Source organism: Pollicipes pollicipes, unplaced genomic scaffold (genome assembly GCF_011947565.3).
Source record: "Pollicipes pollicipes isolate AB1234 unplaced genomic scaffold, Ppol_2.1 Scaffold_5636;HRSCAF=6669_pilon_pilon_pilon, whole genome shotgun sequence".
NCBI classification, from domain to species: domain Eukaryota; kingdom Metazoa; phylum Arthropoda; class Thecostraca; order Pollicipedomorpha; family Pollicipedidae; genus Pollicipes; species Pollicipes pollicipes.
This window is the reverse complement of record NW_023596725.1, coordinates 6,574-33,047: the sequence shown is the minus strand read 5'-3', so window position 1 is coordinate 33,047 and position 26,474 is coordinate 6,574. Positions and strand designations below refer to the sequence as shown.

At 53.1% G+C, this 26,474-nt stretch overlaps 1 protein-coding gene across 1 annotated transcript; it reads right to left on the bottom strand.

Annotated features, from left to right (window-relative positions):
- Positions 1-4,177: 4,177 nt before the first annotated feature.
- Positions 4,178-25,061, bottom strand: LOC119102123 (plexin-B; the record flags this gene model as incomplete). Its single annotated transcript, XM_037225479.1, is given in 2 exon segments — positions 4,178-5,307; positions 24,921-25,061. A coding segment is annotated over 1 exon segment (1,080 nt), but the record flags the coding sequence as incomplete, so codon positions are not given.
- Positions 25,062-26,474: the final 1,413 nt, after the last annotated feature.

Below are 26,474 nucleotides of genomic sequence, written 5' to 3'. Positions count from 1 at the left end.
CTCTTGCAAAATACCCGCACAGAAACGCGAATAAAACTGATGCGGTGATGATACTCGCACACAATTTTTGTTCAGTACCATTAATGATCGATAATGCTTTCCATTTGCATAATTTATAGTGCACCCTCCACAGGAGCTTGTGACTCGACGTAGAATTCCTGTTGGTGATCGATCTACCTTGAAAGTGCAACAGCCAGGCGCGGCACCGGTAGAGCACTCGGGGGTATTGCCAAACTATGACAAATGACATACCCAGGCACCCTTGTGTACACTGTACGGGAGCCGTAAACATAATCAACGAACAGCCTCATCCAACAACAACAAGCCTCGTCGGACCATTGGCTGCATGTCCGGACCAATCCGCAAGCCACGTCGGCTGGACTGACGTCATATTCTCTCTCATTTCGTACTGGGTGACGCTCTCATTTTCGACCGCGTAATACGGAGGTCAAATTCCATGGCTCTGATCGTGATCCATTTCTCTCCAGCTTATGATGTGATTGCGGTATTCTCACGACCTTTTCACGCGATTTCCCGCGTCTCCAGTTCTGTGGCGGCCTGATGGCTCCTAAGTACCAGTGGCAGGGCACCCACCACAATAAGCATGGGAATATTGGAGGAACGTGGGAATCAAACGGGTATGAAATTAGTGCGCGCTATTTTACGATGCACATTACGCTGATTGTATCCCGAATTAGGCGCATTTTTAATGGAAATTTAACATCGATTTAAATGCGGTTGTTGGCATTTACTGATGCTATGATACAAGACACTTAAAAGCACATATGGCGTTATAAGTGTTATATATGTATATAACACCTATAACGGTAAATATGTGTTTCCAAGGCACTTAAAAGCAGATATGCTGGCATCCTTGCGTCTACGAAACGCTTTGAAATAACCAGCGACTGAACGTACCCACAGCCAGATGCGGTTTTAGCAATGGATTTTAAAAAGAAAGAACAAATAGAAGAACAGGAAAGCAAATCAAACAATGTACGGTCACAGACCGACAAAAAAAGAAGAAGAGGACTCTGCCACGACTTTTCGCAGCCTACACGGAACATGCCCGGAAAGTCAATATTTGGAAGGAGAGCGAGAAAAAAATAACGGCAGGTACAAAGAATGGTTGCGCCTACCTTTACCTACTTCCCAAACAAACGTAACTGTGGATAGCACTTCCTTGGGCAGACTTATGCGTCCGAGCACAACTTTTTCTCCCATTTCTGTCAGCTCAAGTTGACACATATTTTGTCAACCAATTATATGACGCAGCGTAGGCAAAACACCAATTCGGCGCCGTTTCTGGGATGAAGAACCAAAGTTTGGTGCGGGACATGGTGTAACCACGTCTCTGAGCTTAGATCTTCAAGCTGACATCTGGGGCAACAGTCTTCCCTAATGATGGTATTTTGAATGGGAGAACGCGAAAAACGTTCACTACCCAGGCAAAACTGGAGGGGACAAAATCCAAGTTTAAGAATACTGGGGGGGGGGGGCATGTCCCCCAGCACCTACAACGGCTACACCTCTGTGTCGCGGTTCAGGTCCATCATTCCGAATAGCTGCGCAGGATCGACCCTCCTGGAATAGCGATCCTCAGGTCCAGGATCCCGGCCCTCGTCCAAATCTGTCTGGCATACGCTTCACCTGAATCCGAATCGGACACGTGATTTGGCGGTGTCCTGTATACTCAAATACCAGAGATACCATCTCAAAGCCATCGGCATACCATTTGGCATGCAAACACAAACCGAAATTTACACTGTGAATGAGCTTAGAGTTGCCTTTAGATGCTAAAGGGCCCTGAAGACGTTTGAAGGCTTGCGTAATTTTTAAGATATTGTTTATCTGTGACGTCACCATTTCCGTGAAGAATGTGAAATCAGTAGTTCCTGGAGTGAAATTAAGCAGGGCCATGGATGCCTATTTTTCTGCATATGACGATTCGATTATGAGGCATCAATGGGAGGCTACTTGCACCCCAGGCCATGGCGGGTGAAAGACGAATACCCCAAGCGCTGTCGGGCCAAAGCATCCGAAGGGTAGTCGATCTTGACCGCGCCATATCCGCCTGCCACTGCCCCGTCAGAGTATTTCCAGCTCGATCCGGACATGCCGTGCAAAGGCAAACCCACATCTGTGGATATCGACCGCCGATTTCATCGCTTTCAATAGAAAGACGGAGGGAGCCACTTCTCCACTGAATCCAAAAACTAGCATCGTATGTCTCACATGCACTTCAAACGAATGCAGCACGCGTTTTTCAGTCGGAAGTTACCTCCATACATTCTGTGGTGCACAGGCAAACGTTTCGACCGGAACGTGGCAAACGTGGTTTTGGCTCGCACGGCAGGGCCCGGCTACCGCCGCGACCACTAAGTGGTCCCGCAATACTGCGTGCCGCCACCCGGCCATAAAAACCGCGACCGACTCATGTATCGCCGACGCCACCGCCGTCACTCAAAACGCCGTCTTTTGGTTCTCACGGGTTACGTCATGAGGTATGGGAGGGGCCGGGCATTTCCGGCCAACTGCTGAGGGCACGGGAGAATGTTGTCGCTCGTTGCTGCTGATGTCACGCAGGCAGCGGCCCGTCAGATGACGACCGGACAGCACGAGGGGCGGGTGCGCCAGACGGACGCCACACCCGCCTCCCGGCTGAGGGACACTAAGCGGCGGCTGATGCAGGCCCTGCTCCAGACCGGTGCTGGGAGGGAGTCTTATTCCGACCGTTTCCGTTCATGTCTGCCGATTGAAACGGAATCCAAGCTATAAATACTGGGATGAATGCCCTTGTCCAAATCGCATAAATGCGCCCATGTTCTTCAGACATTAGTCCAAGCATGTATCTGAGGCGCAATTTATTCCATAGTGCCTAGACAAGTTACTAACCACATTAGGCGCCCCACAATAAATTTTGGTCGCGAATGGTGCTCGCCTGTAGCCACGCGTGCTACCTCTAAAACAAATCGTATTGTCAGAACAAGTGAAAATTAACACACAAGTTAATGTCCAGACATGACCTGCTCGCAAACCGAAAAGCAACAACCGAATGAATCTGGGCCACCATTCGGCGCCGTCCAACCGCAGCCGGCGTTCGCCCACGTCAGTCAGCAGTGCCGCCGTGTATAACGTTGGAGCACGTCCACCTGCGATATCACGGACGTGGTGCGCCGCCGCAGCTCGCCAGTTAGCGATAACGCCGTGTATAACTTAGAGCACGTCCACCTGCGATATCACGGACGTGGTGCGCCGCCGCAGCTCGCCAGTCAGCGGTAACGCCGTGTGTAACGTTAGAGCACGTCCACCTGCGATATCACGGACGTGAGGCGCCGCCGCAGCTCGCCAGTCGCGGTAACGCCGTGTACAATATTAGAGCACGTCCACCTGCGATATCACGGACGTGGTGCGCCGCCGCAGCTCGCCAGTCATCGGTAACGCCGTGTATAACGTTAGAGCACGTCCACCTGCGATATCCCGGGCGTAAGGCGCCGCCGCATCTCGCCGTCAGCGGTAACAACGTGCATAACGTTAGAGCACGTCCACCTGCGATATCACGGACGTGAGGCGCAGTCGGCGCTCGCCCAAGTCAGTCAGCGGTAACGCCGTGTATAATGTCAGAGCACGTCCACCTGCGATATCACGGACGAGCGGCGCAGCCGCTGCCGCAGCGCGGCGCCGCCGTCCACTGATGCGGGTCATGCATGCGAAGTGCCGCGCGGCCCTCTGATTATGCCAGTTTGCAGTCGGCAGCTGCCAGGCGTCGGTGGCACTGGCGTGTCTGACGCCGGCGGCCACGTCCGCGCCGGCAGACGGCACGTGAGACGAGAACGACCCGTCACTCATGGTCCGCAAGTCTGGCAGACGACCATCGGCACAAGCTACAGGTGGAGGCAGCGAGTATTGGCGGTGGCGATGGGCCGCCGGAACACCCCGTTGCTCCCGTGCGGGTACAAGTTGGAACCATCGTACATAGGAGCACGAGCAGGTACTACGAGCAAGGATCCTTTTCAGGATAAATTCGTCTTAGTTTAAGAGAGACTCGGACCTTTCACAGAACGGCAAAGATTTCTTGTCAAGCGCGTGTTTGCGTATCATGTCAACAATAAGACCAACAGTCACCATGATTTCAGCGACGACTTACCCCGGCTTTCGGGCATTGTCCGTTGAGAACGGGACCGGAGATGTACTCCATGTTTCGGTACTGCATCGATCCGTTGAAGCACATGTGGATGTTTTCGTTGAACTTTTGCTCGACCTCCTTCATGGAGAACACGCACACGCTGGACCGCTCCTGGGGCTCGTTAGTGAAGCCTTGACTAGGCGAGAAGGCCACCACCAGCACTCGGTCACGGTCCAGAACGCCGGCGTCCCAGGTCAGGTCCTGGCCGGCCTCGGCCACACGCGCCGCCTGAAGCAGGTTGTCACCACCACAGGTCAGCGTCATCTCCACGTAGCTGTCGTAGTTGGCGTCCGTGACGCAGGTGCGCACGATCCTGGACACGTAGCCCTGCTCCTGCTGGCCGGGCAGGTGGGAGCGTCTCTGTACCGTCAGGAAGTAGGCGTAGTCGCCCTCGTGGAAGCCGTACACGTACTCCACCAGAAAGTGGTCCCGGTACTTGACATCGATGGTCATCATGGAGTGTTTGTTGAAGGAGCGCTCAGCAAAATCCAGATCATGGAGGTTACGCGTGGAGATGGCCGGCACGTTGTTGCGGTAGTTGCCCACCAGTGTAAAGGTAGTGGCAACATACAACACGTTTGTGTTACCCCACGGGTTGTAGTGTTCCGGTCCGATGAAGGCTACCGTCGACGAGTTGGCGTCGTTGGCAGCTATGGCATGCGGCAGCTGTTGACTGGGCCGCGTTATGTTCGCCAGTTCGTACTTGACGCACGCTCCCTGCCGCACGGATCCGCAGGCCAGCAACGTCCTTGTCTCCTGGTCCACCACCAGCACTTTGTTCACGTTGTCTGTGGGCGCCGTCTCGACACCTTCAGCGCACCCGGAGGCGGGACACTGCGGACTGTCCTGCTGGGGTCCGGTGGCCACCTCCTGTAGTCGGGCCAGCGCTGGCGACAGCTGGTAGATCCGGTTGACCCCGGCCACATAGACCTGTCCCGAGCCCGGACTGACCCGCAGGTGGGTCAGTCGGCTGACCTCCCCGCTCAGGTCCACCTGGGTCACCACGGGGTCATCGCCTGAGGCGACCGACAGCGCCAGGAGCGCCACCAGCGGACGGAGGTGGAAATTCATCGCCAGGGAAGCGGAGGCCGCCAGTAGTTAGGTGCCAGCCGCACCATAGTCTGAAACCAAACAGAAGTGCACATCAGTCACCATTTAGCAGAGAAATGCAAATTCGCGCTGCTGTCCGATGTCATTTCACGCACCAGCCAATCATTTGCCATCTTACACGCCTTTGATTACCGCCAACGGCAGCCGGTGTTTTCTACGGCCGTAAAGTGCTTATTATCCCATGTCTAGACGGCCATAGAGATCCGCCGATAAGGCGCACCAATTTGCCCTGGGGTGGTGGTCTCCTCAAATGACAGGCTTCGCAGGCTAGCTGTCACAAACATGACGCACAGACATCGGCCACTGCTGGTTAGTGGCTGTCGCTTGTTTACGAATCAGACGAACAAAGACACTCCCACGCCGTCCGCGCGGTCACACAATTACGCCTGGCTTCTTCGGGAAGTTCGTGTGTCCCTTTCAGGCATGGCGTCAAACCCCAGCAGCGAAACGAAGGAGCCAGATGCGGTCGCCGAAAACTGTTTACCAGCAACTAGCCCTCACCACCAACTGTCGCTGGTGTGGCCACTACCGCTCACCATCAACTGTCGCTGGTGTGGCCACTACCGCTCATCACCAACTGTCGCTGGTGTGGTCACTACCGCCCATGACCAACTGTCGGTGGTGTGGCTTCTACCACTCACCACCAACCATCGATGGCGTTGGCGTTCATCATTTATAGTGTCTTGTCCATAACCGACCGCTGGTGCAACGTTCATGTGTTGTCCAGTCAGATTAAACCGATGTTTTGATGCTGTAGGTCTACCTCACCTTCTACGACAGAACCTGCCAATACCTGCCAATGGGAGCGTTTCGACAGTCGGTCTGCCGGCCACTGGCGTGTGGAATGTTCTGTGAGCATGTCTGTCTCAGGCCCTGAAGTCATCAAGAGCACTCTTGATGCTCGGGTGTTGAATGTTCTGTGGGGATGTCTGTCTCAGGCCCTGAAGTCATCAAGAGCTCTCTGGACGCTCAGGTGTTGAGTGTTCTGTGGGGATGTCTGTCTCAGGCCCTGAAGTCATCAAGAGCACTCTGGACGCTCAGGTGTTGAGTGTTCTGTGGGGATGTCTGTCTCAGGCCCTGAAGTCATCAAGAGCACTCTTGATGCTCAGGTGTTGAGTGTTCTGTGGGGATGTCTGTCTCAGGCCCTGAAGTCATCAAGAGCTCTCTGGACGCTCAGGTGTTGGTCAGCACGGAAAATACGTGTGAGACGGCATTTCGCGGCTCGCGCCGATTGCTATAAGGGCTATGAAAAACAGCGCGAAAACAAAGCAATTGTTTCGATTTGGTCGGAACATCCACATTGCGTAGACATTTACAGTCTCGGATATTTTGCTTCGCGATGTTCCCGGTAGTCAAAAGACTATGTAGCTGCCGAATGGCACATTTGTACACGAGGAACGGCAGCATATCGCACATGCGTCTATGTGCCAGTCTGTGAGGTCATTGTAATGCAGAATAGATTGAGCCAATCTTGTTGATGTGCCACGACTCCATAAAATAACCAGAAGCCATAAGCTAAGTGCAGCCCCGAAAACATGAGAGAACATGACACAAGTTCGAAAATCAAAACTTATAAATACCAGCCATTCAGGATGGCATCTCTACCCGACCGACACTGACTCGGTCTCCGTTTCTTTGACACAAGGTGTCTTCAACATTTGTTGGCGTGCATTGAAAGCTTGTGATTCCAAGCGCCAGCCGTTTAGGTGTTTATAAAACAAAATCAAAGGGGCACAAACGCCCCCACCCCCACGAAGCCAACCGACTCCCCTTTCTCCTACCAGCAAATGGTGAGCTGTTGCATCCCATCTCAACAAAGGCACGCACTTGGTCAACGAACACTGAACAGCGCACAGCTGCAACGGTTTTCAATTAAGTAAATCCCACTGAACAGCTTTGCCCTGGCGAGCTATTTCTGATTCTCACTAGACAAGCATGAAGAGCGCACGAATACATTAGGATGCGTCCTGATCTCCCGGACTGATTCGACCTCGAGCCGCCCAGGCCCCTTGGATGATAATTAGATACCAGTGTAATTGGAGGGCGGGGTGGTACATTGATCATGTCCGTTGAAGGAGGCTCCATACGTTGGATAGAAGATGGTCCGCTTTAGCGCAGTCTGGTCCAACAGCTCTAATTATCCGGCCACTTGAAACCGGCAGAAGAGCCCTTGCCGTGATGTTTTATGCATAAAACCACCGACAGTCCGGAGTTATCTGATGCCGAAAAACCTCAGCGCGAACGAAAACTGCGGGTACGAGCCAGACAAGACAGGGCTGACAATGAGGCGGTCCAAAATGTCAGCCTTGCGGCGCGTTGCCGCCGCAAGAAGAGACATGCGAAACGCGGTTTGCCAGCCATCACCAATAACCGACAGGATGTGCTACGAACTTCAAGGGAACATGGAAGACGTTAAGAGGCTTTTCTAGCTAGTTTTTTATCAATATAACCCAAGGTACGACGAGTGGACCCAACTTTTCCGCGCTATCTGGCAAACAATACCGCCGACCTGCAAAGCGGCCAGATAGTGTGGTCGATCAAAGCTGGAGTCACTTAACAAAAAGTTATTTACACAACATGAAATACAGTAAATAAACTGACCACGTTTCGTCACAAGCCACGTGGGTAGGCGGTCTGTTATCACCTCTGCGCGGCCAAGGTCTGACCTTGAATCAGCGCTCTCAGGTCACCGCGACGAGGCACCATATGTCGCACCGCGCCGGCGCAATCACCAATAACGTGCGTCAACCGGCGCCATGACAAAGCCACGGCGACGTTGAACGCTTCACGCCTCTCACGAGCCCGCCCTCGCCCATGGGAAACGCCCGATTTTTAGCGGTGCTAGCCGGGATAGGCGTGAAGCCATAGCCGTTCAGTCGCCGCTCAAAATGTCCGCAGGCGCCGTGACGCCGCTGGAGAGGAGGCACGCGACGACTGCGGCGCGGCGACCGATTGACGCGTGCCGCCAGCTATCCGGGACATCGGTCCCCACGGAAAAAAGCTCCACGGCGTCCGACAATGGTGAAGCGGGACGGCACGGCGCGAGGCCTGGCAGGCCAGTCACGTACTGTGACGCGCATATTTTGTGTTTTTCTCACGGTCGGAGGAATGGGGTCCAAGAGTGCTGGACGGTACGGAGGCCTCTGGGACGGGGTTGGGGCTGAAACCCGTTTCCCGGTCAAACAGCACGCGTCATTTGCTATCAGTACGTGCAGCATGGAACAAAGGGCGACGATTTATCGAAACGATAGATGATCTGCATGACGCGGTTACACTGTCGCGCTAACAGAAGTGCGTAGGCGGATAACAGAAGTACGTGGTAACGCAAGCATAAGCAAGATCCTCCGCTACATGTAGGCGCGGCTGTAACAGCCGCGCAGCATGACGTCAGTCCTACAGCAAGCGCGTGTTCGTGGTCGACCTCCCTCGGTTCCGGGCTCGCTTGCCGCCCGGTGGCGGGACGTCGCTCAGAAGGCGGCTGGTGCCAAGGGGCAGGACCGGCCGGCGGCCATGTCAGCACCATCTCGGGCCGTGTTTAAACGGCCGACGGATCGGCCGCCCCGATCTTATCCGGGCCGGCTCTGTTTATCCGCCGTGTGTCGGGCATAATCCCGGCTCGGGTGCCCTGTTTGTTATTGTAGGCGCTGCCCGGCGCTGGGAAGAGCGGGGCAGAGGCGCCTGTTATCGGGCCGGCGGACTGTGCGGGACCGCCGACCGATTACGGCGGGTCGCGGCGCGCGAAGGGAAGCCATTGGCGACGGCGAGCACGAGGAGGCCAGGCCGGCCCTGACGACGACAGCGCCGACGACCGGTCCGTCGGGACCGAGCGGCGCCGCCGCGATTGGATTGGAGTCGATTCAGATCAAATGAAGGAAATGGAAAATTGGACGCCTCTGAGACGGGTCGACGGAATGTCAGGTCTCCGATAAAGACAATACATGTAGTATAAGACTCCGAGGCGTTGAGTGCTGTAACATATCATCCTTGGATCAACTAAATGAGAAAAAAGTATATTTTAGGCATCCACCAGACCACTCTACGCTGGACAGCCGCCGCAGCACTCAAGGGTGAAGCATCGGGTGCATTGGGAGGATACTGGATTGGAGACTCGAATCTTCGTGGCATTTTGGAACTTTCGTGCGGCCTTTATGACTGTTGGGAACAGATCTACTAAGATTCAAATGTACTGTTGCACTTTGAAAACTGCGAGTCGTAACTACACCAATTATTCCTTTCAGCGGTGGTGTGTTGCTACGTTTCACTGCAGAGTTGATATCAAGCTTTTGTGAGAAAAATAATAAAAGGCAATGGTCTCTCGGCCCCAATTCTTTTGCGTAAGCTGTAACAAGACAGTTTGTCATGACCCCCTTAGCTTTCCGCTTGGTGATAGGGAAGACCCCAGCGCCTACAGAACAGAGGAAACCTCCCGTGGTTCACCTCCGCGCCGCTGCCGCCCCCGCGGCGCCACTGTCGACACGGCCGAGCTCGTCCGCCGCCGCTCGAGGCAGGCGGCGCGGACTCCCGCCGGGACTCAGCGGCCACCGGCCAGGCCACCGGGCCGGCCCGGCCGCCCAGCTCACACGGCTGACAGCTGGCTTGCGAGCGGAAACAGCATGGCGCCTCTTTCCACAGAGTCAAGCGGCGTGGTGGTGGTCATGAGACGGATCTAGTACTCTTCGAACGTGTTGCTGGCGTGTTTATTTTCGCCGGACATGGACACTGCTTTTGCTGCCGATGAGGGGTGTTAGTTTTTTGACTGGATGGGGCCTCAGACGGTAAGGTTAACTTAACTTCCCACAAAAGCTCATTATTTCCTGCTTTTCGGCCGCTGAATTGCGCTCAAATGTCAAGGGTGAATTCCCAAGATTCGCCAGCGCACGCTTAACTCGGTTTTCATTTGAAACTTATGCCCATCCCACCCATTCCCTCATTGTAAAATCCTGCGTGTGCCTTTGCTTAGCAATACGTACATCGGGTTAGCCACGAAGTGGTTGATAGGAGATACAAACCAATTTTCTGTGGGTGAAACTACCGTCCATAGATAGCAAGCTATGCAAACAGGTGATTGCGACCAACTACCTTTTACTTAAGAGCTACGTATTGCATATTGCAGTGCATTTTTTGGCACACTCCAGGTGCTGTTGCGTGAAAAAACCTGGCAGCTATTGCACATTAACCTAATATGTATACGAGTTGGAATGAAAAAACCTGTAGGGTGGTACATTATGAACACAGGATACTTACAGGCTACTGTGTGGTATAACATTAACATAACACTAATAGTGGCGTCTGCATAAAGGCGCCTAGTGCGTGAGAACGTGACAAAAGTGACACGCCTCGTGCCGAACAGTAATGCCGATCGTAGTGAGTTCTTGTCGAAGAGCTAAGAGCGTGCGTGGGGATTTCAGTGAACTCACTACTGCTTCTTTCCACCCCCTCATCAAATGTGAATTGGCAGGAGCGAATCACACCAGCCGCGCATAAAGCCTCGACGGCGGTCGAGCACCCCTGACCTCTCACCCGATCGCGCTAATGGGAAGGTATCGGCGTCGGCGGGCGGCCCGGCGGCCGCGGCCCACTCCGGCGCTAACAAATGGACGGGATGGGCGGCGGCCGGAGGCGCGGCGCGCCCCTGACCTTCACGGCCTGGGAACGGCCGCGTCGCGCCGACCGGACCGCCGCTGACAGACGCGCGCTCCGGCTGTCTCGGCCCGCTGGACGGCCGGTGTCCGGTCACCGGCTGGCCGGCTCTGTTCAAATGGAGCGGCGCCGGACCGGCGCGGCGCCTTCGGGTCTGCCGGCGGCGGACGGCCGGAGCGCCAGTGTGGCGCGCCTCAGCGCGGACGGACGCGATCGCCTCACAGCGCAGCGTTGGAGCATTCGGAGGACGGGTCAGTTGTCAGCGCACGGACCAGCGGTGAATTTTTAACGCGGACGTGTGGCTATGAGCGGAGGGCGAATGGTAATTCCCAAGGGCTGCGCTGGGACGAATGGTGGACGTTTATACCAGCAGCTCCCTGGAGCTCCCTGGTATCCTCTGGAGCTCCCTGGTGTCCTCAGACCCTGGTGTCCTGTTACGGGGCCGGGCTCCTGGCCGGCCACGTTACGCTGTGACGAGCCAGCATCAGAGCACTTAACGGATTAAATTTTCAGGATCCAGTCGAGTCCAGCTCGGCTAGTCTAGATCCAATCCGCCGGCCGATCCGCGCTTAAATTTGGCAAACGAATCCGTGTCAATTCGCTCCACATTTAATGCCTTTTTATAATATTAACAGCAAATTTTGTTCGTCTGAGTATCTAACCTTTATGTCGATTGCTAATTTCGATTGGAAAAATGTGTGATAAGTTGTCATAAAACGGTGGGTGCTAAGGTACTTAACGCAGCTGCAATGCGATTTTGCACGAAGATCAGAAAAAAACAAGGCTTGTCATATTACTAACCATATCGCAATAATTAACCACCAGTTCACAAGCACCACCTCATCGCAGGGGCAAAGTCGCATCCGGATTCAACAACCAAAGGCATGATCACATTATCGATCATTTCCAGACTCCAGCTTAGGTGCAACACACCTACACTCGCCGCCAGACAGTTTCAGCGGCATCCAGTTCACAAGTATACGACGACTCCCACTGAGCACGACTTCTGAAAAAAACTTACACGACCATTTCACCTCATACCTGAAAGTTCAGGTGTATATCCGTTCCCGGACACCCCAACTGATGAAACAACCTAAACTGCGGTCGTGATTTCCTGCTAGATTACCGGCTGCGTCAAAGTTGCAATCCACGCGCGCGACTGGTCGCTGGTAAGTAGGTGCCTGCGGAGCTTTCATCCAGGAGAATGGGACAGTCGCGTCGTTTTTGAACCTCATTCCTGAAATGTCAGATGCTACAAAATCTCTCTTTGTTCCTCATACTCGAAAGGGTGCGATAACTGCTTTATTTGTAATCGTGCATCGCAAAGTGGCATCAGGCCTCGGTTGAGCAGTCAAAAACCAACTTTGTCATGTATACTGACAATGATGCGTCACTTTGCATCTTTTTTTTGTTTTCAGCACGCTAAGGGGGGTAGCATAAATAATTTAATAGATGACGCAGCGTTTAAGTCAGGGTTTAGAACGTCTCACGGGCGCCGCGAGTGCTTCTGAACCAGATAAATAAAGAAAATTATCGCATGTTCACAAAACGTGATGCGAGAGTTCGGCACATGTCGTCCGTCATCCGATATCTCCCATGACCGCTGGCGCTTTGACATCTCTTCTATAAATTAGCCACTCTCCAAGGGCTCTGGTGATCGCGCAGGGTACTGCAAATTGTAGCAAATATTCATTCCAGGCATGAGTGGTCAATTTTAGGTAGCATGGTCACTCCGTATTTTTACTCTGACATGTAATGTTACCTACTGAAGTTAAAGATTGTTTTTTTGGGATCATGGGATTGTTTAAGGCAGCTCTGTAATAAGATATGCTATAAGGTCAAGAGACCTTTTTAGTTGCCTTGAAAGAATGAGAGCTTGAGTCTGCAATAACAACCTTTCTGAGTGTCACTCATTGATTGCAACTTGAAAATGTTACTTGATGATCAGAAAATCTGTTTGTGGAAAATATGGCTGCGTTATGTGCTATTTAGCCTGCTTATGCATTGCTTGAAACTGAAAGTGCTGCATTGTACTGATTAAAAGTTTCTTTTCTGAGTTGATGTCTTTACTAAGCACTTCAGGGACTACCTAGTTATAATTTCCATTTTATTGTCCCGCAATCCGGTTAATCCGCGTGACCTGTCATATTTGAAAATGCTGTCCAGTCCTACTACGTTTTGGTGGAAATTTTTCACTCGGTCCTATCAAACCTGTGCATGGATCCACGGCAGAATATATGGAGAGAGAAGAGAGAGAGAGAGAGAGAGAGAGAGAGAGAGAGAGAGAGGAGAGAGAGAGAGAGAGAGAGAGAGAGAGAGAGAGAGAAGAGAGAGAGAGAGAGAGAGGAGAGAGAGAGAGGCGCATTCAACTGACGCGCGGCTATCTGCCACTGTCGCTCACGCGGGGTTAAATGCTAACAGGTGTCGTGTGTCACCCTCCCGGCATGCTCACATCATTCTCGCGGGAACCACTGGTTACCAGACACCACATGCAGTTAATCACGACCGACTGGCATGTGTCATGTTCTAATGCCCCTCACGCTGAGACGGCCGACTGACAAGCGCCGTGTGTCAGCGTTCCCTGCGGGGAAAGGTTGACAGACGCGTGTCACGTGTCAGCATGAGTCGCGTCAATCGCTGATGGCCGCCCCGAACTCGCTGCGCAGCGGGCGGACAGTCAGCATGCGCCATTGCGTCATGCGCCAGGCCGTGTGGGCCTGCGCGACGGCTACGCAGCCACCGCGGTCTTAACGTAGAAATGCGGGTAAGGCGTATTTTCACGTGAGCGCGCGCATCTTGCACCAAATCAGTGTCACGCATTGCTGACCGAGTGGGCGAGGCTTTGTCCCTCTTTGGGAGGATCTTTGCTCCATAGCTGTTGCATTTTCCCTCTGGACGTTCGTTGATTGTTTATCATTATAGGTATTAAGCATGTAATTAGATACACATGCATTTTTGTTATATATATATATATATATATATATATATATATATATATATATATATATATATATAACATAGCAACGAAGACAAGTATAACAAGACATAGTATTCTGATTGGAAACCTGACCCCCATCCGAAAAGGATTACAGGAAGGCCCCTGGCTGACTAGCTTCAGTCGTTGGCCTACTGGAGCCGGCCAGTAATGAGAGGAACTGCATAAGAGCACCTCATCACCAGATCACGGTGATCACATCCGCCTATATGTGCGCCTTTTTCAAACATGGAGCGGCCATATTCGAAACCGAATCCGTCCCACACCTTTCCCGATTGCGCAACACGCCCATGCTGCCGGTAAATTTTGCAGCTGATCAACACAGTGCCTTCATACCTGCTGTAGATGGCTGCCTGTTGCCGAGAAAGCGACACTCCGTTCAGCGTCGCCGAGCGTGGGGTCCACTGGTCGGCGCTCAACGAGCTACTGCACCGCTTCGATTCGCCTATCTCCAGCGCCAAACCGATCAGCACCCTCGTTTTTCTCGGGTAACTTCCGAAGTTATCGCTCTGTGCTGTGGCTATTTTCGGGAATGGGCTTTCGAGAGGCGTCCAATTTGTACAAAAGCCCTCGGCAAAGTCGGCCTGAAAATAACAACAACTCCACTCGCTTCCAGTGCAATGAAAATCCGTGTTAGCGACTGTTCCCTGGTTGCTCTTCTAACCAACAGTCTGAGCACGAACTTAGTTTCAACCCTTTCCCCTCGGAGGGATTCCAGGTCATGTGGGAGCTTGCCATCTCACAGCAGGCCTACGAAATCTGCCTGTCTCACACAATCTGCCTCACATCCGATACTGCACGTTGGTAGGCATTAATGAGCTAGAACAGGAATGTCTTTATGCATCTTCTTTTTTAATTGCAATGTGGCCGCAAAAGCATGAATTTACAAAACAATTAGGTTTACCACATGAAAGGTGCGCAAATTCACGAAAACAGAACAGGAATAATGCCTCGTTCACCATTTCGACCTCACGACCCAAGAGAAACACTCCCGTGATCTGCCTTTGCCAACAGATCCTCACCAAATCTATCAACAACGTTTAGTTCCGTTGGAAACCAGTAATCCAGCATATGTGTGCCTGCTCAAATATTGAAATTTCTCACGAGAAAGGCATCTAATATCCTCAAGATTACAAATAATTTCAATGTACGTCATGAATTCACCTGGCGTGATGTTTAGGTAATTCGCCAGTTCATCGAACTTTGAGTCCTTTCCGTGGAAAGCTTATCAAACAGAAGGTGGGCTGAAGCGTGATTCGGCAACCCATTCTGTATGTAAGTCGTATGGAAGGACTTGAGCTCAAGAGTCAGCGGGCCCCTGAAAGTGCGCTCCATAACGGACACTATAGGCCTCGCCACAAATCAACGATTTCCATGAATAATTTGACTTATCTCCGGATCAGAATTTTGATTTGGGCCGGTCCGCAGAAGATAAGGGCTGTATCTCATTCCTGAGAAATGCCAGCCCACCCAATGCGCCGCGGTGCTGCCCTGCTGACCAGCAGCCGCCAGCCAACCACTATACCGGAATTGAATCTGGAATGTTTATGATATGGGCGTCAGACATGCTAGTGGTAAGTGATGGCGTCTCCCTCCGATGTGCCGGGGCGCAACGCATCATCGCCTGCGGAGCACACCGAATCACGGGCTGAAAGGAGCGAGCACACCGATGACCCCACCGACCCGAGGTCTGGAGAGGCTCCGCCCGGAAGCTGGCTAACAGAGCGCATATTAAAGCTGAGCATCACGGGAAGCAGTCCGGCGACACGTCCATGTCGAGGTTGCCGCAGAATCGTGGCAGTGGTCCGTAGGGGTACGGTAGTGGAATCTAAGAACCGGACGTGGGCGCTGTTCACATCTGGGACGAGCACGGAGACGCTGGCGGAAGATGAGACACATAGAGACGCTGGTCGGATCTGAGACGCACAGAGACGCTGGAGCGATCTGAGACGCACGGAGACGCTGGCGGGATCTGAGACGCGCACAGAGACGCTGGTGGGATATGAGACGTACACGGAGACGCCGGTGAGATCTGAGACGCACACGGCGACGCTGAGCCGGCGAGTGCTCCCATCGACCAGACGTCTTCGCCGACGACACCTGACGCACTGCGGGGTAGGTTGAGCCCCTATTAACAGACAGCCGAGATCTTCTTTCGTTGACCTGCAGCGGCGCGCTTGGGGCAGGATAATGGCAAAAGGTGTAGACGGCGTAAACCTGGGCAGCTACGACGATGAATATTTCAAACAAAAACGGCCCTCGCGGTATACATTGCTCCCTTTTTCAACAGACACCGATATCAGCCCCGTCATTCTTCCTACAGCGTTTCTCGTTCTCGCCGTGTTTATTTCTCTGTATATCCTGCCCAAGTTTATTTCGACAGGCGAAGTCATGCCGACGGGACCCCTGGCTACCGAGACGCTCCCGCCTGGCGTCAGACCGCAGCAACAACACCGAAAGCCGGGATCCATGGGTCGAGGGTGCGTTGTTGACGTACCAGCCCCATGGTGGCGGGGGAGGGGAGGGAGGAGGGGTTTAACGGTGGCCCCCAGGGACGATGGCATGTTAATGTCGGTCATGGGGTCCGGGTGGGCCGCGAATCTATCACTTGCTATTCAATTAGAAACTACTATGTCGGTCCGCGCGGAGAGCCGCGGCTGACTGTTTCCAACGAGCCTGCTCGTACCTCGGCCGGGCATAATAATGGTCCCTTCGAATGAATAATGACGGTGTTTGTCGGCGCCGGGGGCCTGGATTTTACGCATATTAGACGGAGATACCGACATGGCCACTAATGTGACCTCACCCAGACATCATGATAACCAGATCACCTCCACAGCTCCGGCGCCGGCGCCACATGCTGTGCCAAGCTGATGGCAGTCCAGGTTTATTTCGGATAGCTGGCGGCGGCTGAGAGAGGCACCCCTCCCTCAACTTGCCGCCGAAGTGAGCCGCCGAAGCGAGCCACCGTTCCTTCTGAATTCGCATACGTCGATACAACTTTGCAAGCTCATAGCCAGCAATAACAGGGAACGCAAAAATAATGACAATGCGTACTTGCCCAGCGTGCTCCACGCATCTACGCGAAAAACAAATAAACAAACAAAAACAATGGCATTCTCCCCGATTCGATCTGGTTCTCTTTCGACTCCTGTCCCACAAGTCACCTCTGCTGCCTAACGCAGACACCACGTGTCAGCAGGGCAGCACGGCCTGCTCTCAGCCGGGGCAGTATGGCCGGCTCTCAGCCAGGGCGGCACGGCCGGCTCTCAGCCAGGTGAGCGCGGCGGCTCTCCAGCGGGCCAGCTATCCGTCACCATCTCCACGCGGCGGCGCTCTGCCGCGCTAGTCGGCCATTCATCCCGGTCCGGCCCAGCTGGCGGCGGTCGCAGGCCACAGGTGCCTGCCGTCTCGGGCCGGCCGCCGCCGCCGCCGCCGCGCGCCAGCAGCACGCGGCAGCGCCCGGCGCCGCCGCCGGCCGGGCCATTGTGCGCCGTCCGATCTGTCGGCCGGCACCTGCTGAGGGGCCGCGCCCGCCGCCGGCCCGCATCGATCGCCATTCAATGACATGATGGATATCTGGTGGTGATGGACGACGCAGAGATGATTTATGCACGGTATTCAAACGGGGCGTCGCGCCGCGGAGAGGCGCAGCGCGGCCCTGGGAAAAACGGCCGTCCGGGTGGGAGGTGCCCAGTTTTTACGGAGCGTGTCCGGCACACATCTCGGTCCAGTTCTAATCGGCCAGTGCCGGCTGTTGGTGCTGTCCGGCGAGCGATGGGAAGCAGATATGCCCTTTCGCCTCGGCGCCGGGAGCATGAGAGCCGTGTAATTACCCCCCCCCCCCCCTATCCCGACGCCCCCTTCCGGTGTCTTCCCACATTGCTGCAGTAGCCCACAGGGGGCAGTTTACAGCACAGTTAGACAATTACTCGGCCGAGCGGCGCGTGGGAAAGAGGCGCACTTGCCGGTCGCAGGGCGATAGGATAAGTGGGTGCGGACCGACTGTCGCCTTCGGCCCCCCGGCGCTGCGTGGTCGAACGAGGACCAATCGCTGGCTGTCCGCAAACAACACCGTGTATCACGCGGCGGGCGCGGCGGCAGTTACAGCGGCACTTGTCGGCCAGTCAATTTGCAGGACGGTTCGGTAATTTCCCGGTCAATCTCGGTCCATCCAGGGTTAATGCCGCCGGAGAGCCGCCCTGCGGGAGCAGGGACGAACGGTTCGCAGCCAGTGCTGAACCCGTTTGCTTTTTACGGTGACAACCTCGCTAGGTTCGCAGAATCACTTGGGCGCGGGCTTCCGCATCTCTGGGTTGGACATTTCCGCCCAAAACGGCTCACACATTTTCTGACAGCATCCAGCCTAAGCTGCTCAACCAGCACTGTGGGTTTGGAAAAAATAAAGGAAGAAGGGCACCGCTGAAATGAGGCCCAACTAGATTTACAAACGAACCCGCCCACGCCTCTCGCCACAATCAATGTGTTGGACCTAATCAGAGTTCTCTTTGAAGCTCCGTCGGTTGCCTTCTTTTCTCATCTGATTTTGATAAGATAAAGACGCGAGCGAAATAACTGCGGAATCCTAGTGGCAAACATCTAACAAAAGATATTCGGTGATTAACATTCCAACCATGTATATGGCAGACACAACTTGGAAGCTCAAAACGAACCCGTTGCGGCAAAAATGGCGTACATGGGGTATGGTACCGGATGTGACAAACATAGAAAAGGAGGAAACAACGCAACATATGCAGCGCTTATAGCTGTATGGCTAAGAAAAGTGGGTTTGGGATCGGTAATGGTTGAACACAGTTGGAACAGTGCGAGCCGCCAGTAGGCGAGCACACGCTCCGGGCCGGATCTGGATCGGCCGGAACGCAGTGTTCTTCACACGTGGGTCCATGGCAGGCGGCCAGCGACCGGAGCGAGGTCAGGGAGGCCAGAAAGGGTCGAGGGTCCGGGCGTCAAGGAGCAGAATGACGAAAATAATGCACGTGAAGGGGAGGGAGGGAGGGAGGGGGGGAGAGAGAGAGAGAGAGAGACAGAGAGAGAAAGAGAGAGAGCGAGGGAGGGCAAGGGGAGAGAGCGTCAAAAAAGCATGTACCCAAAAATCATAAATTTATATACACATATATATATATATGTATGTACATATCAGCCATTGTTCAGTCTCTGCTGTGTATGCAATGGAGAAGGTTGTTATTGAAGTGAGAGTTCGCAGCTAAGCAATGTTTTAGTTACATGTCTGTGACACGTATGAATTTGTGAGGCTGGCCGTTTTTCAGTACATGTAGCATTATTTTATTATGAGAACCGCACTTATCTGGCTCCAACTACCAACCACCTTTGAGGTTTGAATGTTATTTTGTATTTACCAAAGACATAGATATGCATGCTGTGTAGGACATAAAAGGAATCCCATGAAACAAGGTAAGTGCAAGTTAAGTAATGTTTTTCAGGGTAGCGCTGTTATCATATTTCCTTGCTTTCAATGTCTGGGTCTTTACATTATTTTGAAGTTCCTTCTGAAGAGCTGTGAGGATGTTGTTCTGCTTTGGAGAAGTTGATGTCTTTGACGAAGATTACTGTGTGTTTTGGCCCCTCTGAGAATCCGAAGTTCCCTTGCAATGAGTCAAACTTCTGGGCCTTGAAGTAAATGAGATGTGATAACCTCAACAGCAACTGTTGCTTTGAAAAACTACTAAAACAAGCAATTAGCATGTTGAAGTTATGTACCAGCATATGTGCCAGGAATTGTAACAAAGAGTTTTCATTGCTAGTTTTGAAAAAACTCAACTAAAACAATACATGACTTTGTGGCATTGTTATAGTTCTTGGCTCTGGAAAATAAATTATGGTAAAATTGAAAATATTTACCAGGAATAAAAACAATGGTTGCGGCCCTGTGCCGGCTTTCTTCCCAAAAATTGTTCCGCGGGAGGAAGCAGGTTTCCAAATTTGGGTACGGGGCGGGCGCGGGCTTTGCAAATATAAAAATGTTGTAGCACTAGTGTGAGAAGACCGGGGTGAGACAGGTAGACACGAGAGTGGCGGGAGGCCGAACAACACGCACGCAGAAATTAAACAAACGGGAAGAAAGGGGAAGTGCGATAAAAGCGGAGAGTGGGGAGGGAGGACAGGTAGACCGAACATGAGGAAGTCCGGAAACGAAGTGGGGCAAAGAAAAGGAAGACATAAAATATAAAGCTGAGCATGAAAAGACAAGGAAATATACAGGGCGGCACGGGGCCCAAGAACAACAGCGCGCCGGCGTGATACATCGTGGCCATGTCTCACGAAGGCCGCCTTTGAAGTTGCCGCCGGCGGAAGTCATGACGTGCCCCGGGGCTGCCCCGCCCCTGACGGACAATCACATTTCAGACCGGAACCGTGCATGCATACGTACCTGCACGGGAGGCGTGCCACCTGACTCCTCCTAATGCATGCATGCTTGCACGCTTTGCCGCATGACTGGCGAAGAAAGAAGCGTAGCGTCCAGGACATTGCTAATTTACATTTAATCAGTGACTAGAGGAAGTGACTTGTCTTTGAGCGGCGGCTTCGAACCCAGCATTTCTTTGCGGTTAGTCTGTCGAGGCTCGCAGTGCTGAAATGGGACTTTGGGTACGTCGAATGATCACTCTGCATAGTTAGCACACAGCTCAGATAGTTTTCAAATCGCAACGGGGTCGGTCCCCATTGGTGAATGTAATTTCTCTAAAATGGTCAGCCCTAACGCGCCGTGCCCCGCCGTCCCCGCTGGTGGTCGCGCTAACGCCCGTTAATGGTCGTTGGTGGACCGCGCTAACGAGGTACCGGTCATTTTTCAATGCCCTCGTGTTCCTTTCACCTGTCTCAACCCCCATGGCTCATGTGCCAGACCGCTACTGAAACTCATTAGGCGATGAATCCAGGCTTTCTGCCTCATGCGTTATATACTGAGTCTATCCAATGCATCTGTGCTGCGGGAAAGGCCACAGCAAACTTTTGCCCGTGGCTGTAGAGCAACCCATCAGCCCCGACACACGAATATGATCTGGCATCCATCTGATTTACTGGCATCCTGTAATTGCTGCTGCTACTTTAAGCCATGCATGTCACTGATAGATATTGTTCTGGTAAATATTGTGAGTTATGTATTGGATGTCCGGACTTGCACGGATTTCGGAGCTACAGATCGTTGATGGCTTTGCCTCACAGTCCCCGAGACGGTGGTTGAGCGTTTCCTGGGAAGTTCTTGCCCGAGACCCCACGGGTTACCCATCGAAGACCCAACCGTATGCAGACGCATGTTCTACAGACGCGCCCCGCGAGTGTGAGTGGGAGTAAGATTAAGAGTGAAGCACCAGCACCAGCCGGCTGCGGTCAACTACCGATGCGGCGGGGAGCACCGCGGTCTCGCGCGGAGGGAGCCGCGGGGCGGTGAAAGGGCGCGCCGCGGTCTCGCGCGAGAGGAGCCGGGGGAGGTGGAGAGGGCCGTCTTCAGCGCTGCCGCATGAGTCACAGACAATGTGGGTAGTTGCACAGGGGGTCACGCCCCAGCACATGAACCGCGCTGGGCGGAGTCCAGCTATGGCCATGTAAAAACGAGAAAAAGACACTACATGCAAGGAAGTCATATGCGCTGTATTTGAATTTTGGATTAACTCTTACGGCTCTAGCTGTCTGGTCTGCAGCATTTGAATGGAGATAATCAAGCAAGTACGCAGATATAGGTGTAGACAGCGAGTTAATTGGATACGGAATAATCCAGTTCCCTTGTTTAAGGAATAATTAATGTTCACGCACACCTGATTGGTGCGGGTGCAGCTGGACTCATAAATCGAGGATTTCGGTCTATATACTCAATACGGGCACCCCCAGCAAGGTTATCGGACACTGAGATCCCTTCGCGTGGTCTGGTGCTACGAGCGTGGCGGATGCGGGAGCACGGCAATCAATGCCCGGTCGGCGGCGGCTCCGAGCACCTCGACCCCATCCGGCCGCCTCTACGACCGGCAATCACCGGAACAAGGACACCAGTTGAGCGTAAAACGGCCAGCCAACGAGCCAACTTGCCCAAATGGCCCGAGGCGGTGCCAGCGGCGGTGCCAGGCGCCTCAGGACCGGCCGGAGGAGGCCCGCGCTCCAGTCAACCTGGTCGAGCGAGGATGGCTCGAACGAGCGCTGCATCTGAGAGCGGGCGCGAGGAGAGCCGCGAGTCTCTCCGAGACACAGCCCCAGCAGAGCATCCACCTGACGTGCTAGAGTCGTGAGTGGGCGGTCACCAGCACGACAGCGCACGTGGGCCTGTTGGCTGTCAGAATGTCATGTGGCGACCCGCTTATCCACCGTATCGCATGCGTCATGACTCGCATTAGCCCGTAATGCCAAGCAGAGGGCAAAGAGTACCCCAGCGACTCTGAAACCAGGTATATGTCAGGCATTTATTGTTATCATGTTCGCATTTATTGTTAATAGAACGCTTGTATCATTTATAAGTTATCACTGACAAGAAGACCTGCAGCCTTTCGCAAAGCTACCACGACGACGTAGACGCATATCTGGGCTTCCAGTTCCGACAGCATCCGCTGTTGTTCTGCCAGCTCCGTTTAAGTAGCCTTTGCATTGGCGGACCAACACCGAGAAAGACACTCTGAAACCGTAAAACGCCGCATGTATCACCGAGCTGGATCTGGAGGTCACGTGGTTCATGGGTAATGGATATGCAGTTATGAGACCGTGCGCTGAACAGACGCTTCACTCAGATCGTCTCCTCGAAGTCCGTCTCCGAACCAAATGCTCATCGAAGGGTGAAGCTTTCAATGCTTTCGGACATCACCAAGAGGGCCGTCGTGCTGCTTGGAACTATATCTGTCTTCTTCAATGACAGATGGCATCACGACATTTCGCTTCATCGTCTCGCCTGGCCAGTGAACTTGATACTTGCACGGGTTCGTCTTCTGTATGACGTTGGGGATGTCACAACCCTGGATGGGTATTCTGCTTCGCCAGCTCACAATCACGTCAAATGTTTCATTACCCGTGATATAAACTTTAGATTAGTGCTAATGAGGAATGGTCCACAGCACCGCGTCAGCTCCATACGAAAACGAGCGCAGCTTCCGTGCGCATGGTGACGGGGGAGTTACCGCATGTCCGGGTTTCAGCTTCTTCCCATGGCAGTGGCATGACGAGCATGGTCAATGCGTCCCATGACTCCAAACACTGCACCTCCGTCCGGGGGCGGGGGATTGGCAAACATATTAGCCGGGTTAGTTAGACTCCGTTCCGTCGTCCGAGACCACCGGAACATGCCTCGCCTCGGTGGGAGCAGGGCTTCGGGACCGACCAATCCGAATTTAACCTGATTAATATGCACCTCGTGGAGTCGGCATACTCCGGCCTAGGAACGCCCCGCCGACATGCGAGGGGCGAGGGCTCTAATGACTCAGAGTCACGCTCTGCCGTGATTGAAGACGGCGCGATCTTGGAAACAACAGGCGCAGGCAGAGGGTCGCCCCAGCGGGTGCTGCGCTCCCGCGGTCAGGCACCTGCACGCTTTCAATACCGAGGGCGCAGGTGGGCTGGAAGTACATTGACGCCGACGTCGTAATAGCGATATGTCGTCGGCGTCCGCTGGAGGTGCCGGTTAGCAGCTCACTGCATGGTGAAGTTCGTCACCTCGACGATGACGATTAGGCTATCGATAAAGTCTATACAAAGCCATCGATCTCCGAGTTGGTGGTGGTATTGAATATCTAGTGGAGATAGAAGCTGATGTGTTGTGCAATAAACCAGCATCAGCTATCTGAATGAAGAATGTGGTCCTTGAGTAGCACTGTGATTTCAGTTGTTTAATTTTGTTCCCCTTCTAAATCAACCGTCGTTCTTAAACCATGATTCATTAGCAGTCAACACGGGTGTTAACGAAGGTTTTACTCATTTCTTCTAGTCCAGCAAACACCAGTTTGTATCACGCTTAATTACATAAAATATCCCCCTAATTCATCGGACGTCTATCACGTGGGCCAATGGGGCCCTTTCCACATCCATATCGCAATCAACAGACTTCAGAAATAGCGGGATAAACTTTATCAGGACCAAAAACAAATAATCTTCAAATCTGTACATTCATCGCACATATTACAATGCATCGCGGAATCACAGCGCGCTGAGCAGTAGCAAGCAAGTACACCTCAACAAGCAGCATTGCCACACCATGTCATTTGACATGCGACCAGGAGCGTGACATGGTGTCGCACCAGCCTCGGGTCACTTCAGCCTTGTCCTCGGCCTTCAATTTCCTTCGCAGGCATTCAAGCTCGGTAAAAAATCAAATCCGTTGCGAAGTCCTGACTGGATTGGCGGCAAGGGACTTCAAGGCGGTAAGGCGGAAGGCGGTAAGACTTCATACTAAGTATCATCAAGAGATGAAGGGAAGCTTCACCCTCGACCTCGGGTTGTAATGGCCGATGTTGCGAGAGGTAATCGTTGTTTTAATTGAAATAATTGTATCATTATATTACATAGCTCACGCTAACAAACCTCACTAATGCAGATATAATACAATCGGAAATAAATTTACTTGGAGGCGCGCAAAACAGGGACAAACCGATCAAACGAGACAAGTCTCGACACGACCAGAAAAGCCAGCTTCGCGATCACCAAGCGTCTTTGCTTGGCGTATTTTGAGTTGGAAGGCAACCTTTAAAGCGGTCGTCACTATCGCCAGCATTAACTGACATGTGTTGATAGTGCTGTTTGGATGATCGGACTCATTTGGATTCACATGGCAAAACAAAACTTTTACTTGGAGGCGGGCGAAAGGTCTTTCAGATGTCGTGACTCACAACCAATGCCTGGCAAAGCAAACCCAGCCCGGATCGATCCAAATATTGCCGTGGCACGAAGCGCTTGCGTAGGTGTGAACGTACAGGTCGACCCGCGTGCACCGCAAACGTTGATCAGAAACCCACCAGCAATGAGCACCCGGCGCCAACTCACCTGAACGCAAACCAATCCCCCCTGTCGCCTCTCACTGCCCCCCGCTCAGAGCCCTGACCGCGCGACGCGCCTGCACGTGCGCCGTCGGCACCAGTGGTTCACACGGCACGTGATCCCGCGCGCGCACGTGGCGCACCTCCCCTCTCCACGGTCGACTCCAGACTGGCGGGCCGGCCGGCGCACGGGCGGCCGGCACCCGGCGGCCGCCGGCCAGCCGCTAAAGCTCATGCACCGCGGCCACCAGACGTTAAGCGCGACCGTAATGACATTGGGAGGCCGGCACGCCGCCGTGAACCGATTGAAATATGACAGGCAAATAGAGGATAAATGCAGAGTGCTCAGGTGGCTTCCTGTTCGCTGTTATTTGGTTTCGGAAATTTGAGAGACTGGTCTGCATTCATCCAGTTATTTGTGGTCGTTGTTGTGGTCTGGATATGTCATCAAAATTTCCTATAAATGCGCTGTTGGTCACATTCACTGTCACGGTCGCTGCTCAAAACTAGCGCCTCATGCTTTTCTAAACGAAAATAGAACATGTCGTGGAGGCAGGGCAATATGGCCCATGGCCTGTGATACAAGATAGATCGCTTTCATATTCTCACGCGGTAAGTCCGTCACAAGACAGTGCTATCATATCATTACATACCTGATACAATAGATCGCTTCCATATTCTCACACGGTAAATCCATCACATAACAGTACTATCATATCATTGATAATAACAATGTAAAGATGCCTTATTCGATTGACGCATGCCACGACCGCAGGAACGAAAATGTAGCCTAGCACTTTTTGGTTACCGTAACCCCCACAAAGTTCAGAACTGCCAAACCGAACGCTGCTGGAGCATCAGTTTTCTTTTCTGTTCTCACTGCTTCCAACTGTTTGGCCTCGTGGAAATACCTGTTGGCTCCCCACAGCGCCCGGCCGCGTGCAGTCATACTGACAAATACAGAGGCGCATTCTGTGCTGTAGAAAGCGGTCCTGCACTGCCTTTGCTGTTTTCTGACAGCCGTGTTTCCACATCGGCTTTTTCCTCTGCTTCTCTTGCTTATCTTGCTCCTTTTTGTCTCTTTGTCCCGTTGCTTCCAGTTAACTTTTACTTGCTTCTCTCCGTGTGCCCACGTAAGGCACAAGTCCATAGAGTTGAGGGTGTCTTCTGGGATGCATGTTGCGCCCGCCTCACCGCACTTGGACTGTCTCTGAAGATTCGAATAACACAAGGTGCGTCGCCGTATAGAAAACCGACACGGTACGAAGACGAAACATTTTCGTCGAAAATAAATGCTGAGCGATTTTCTCCGTAGTTAACCACACCGAGTTTCTGGAAACTGCTGGCATTACGACCACGCACACTTCAGAATCAGCATAAAGCAGGAGCCTAGCATAGCGTCCTACATCTCCGGCCATCTTAAAGGTCGCTGCATTAATGCCGTCGGCAGAGCAATGCGCATGGTTTCTGCCGATTTGGAAGTGATTGTGTCGGCTAAGCCTACGCTACCTTAACAAGTGGCCCCTCGCGGCGTGCACCGAAGTCATCCATTATTCAGACA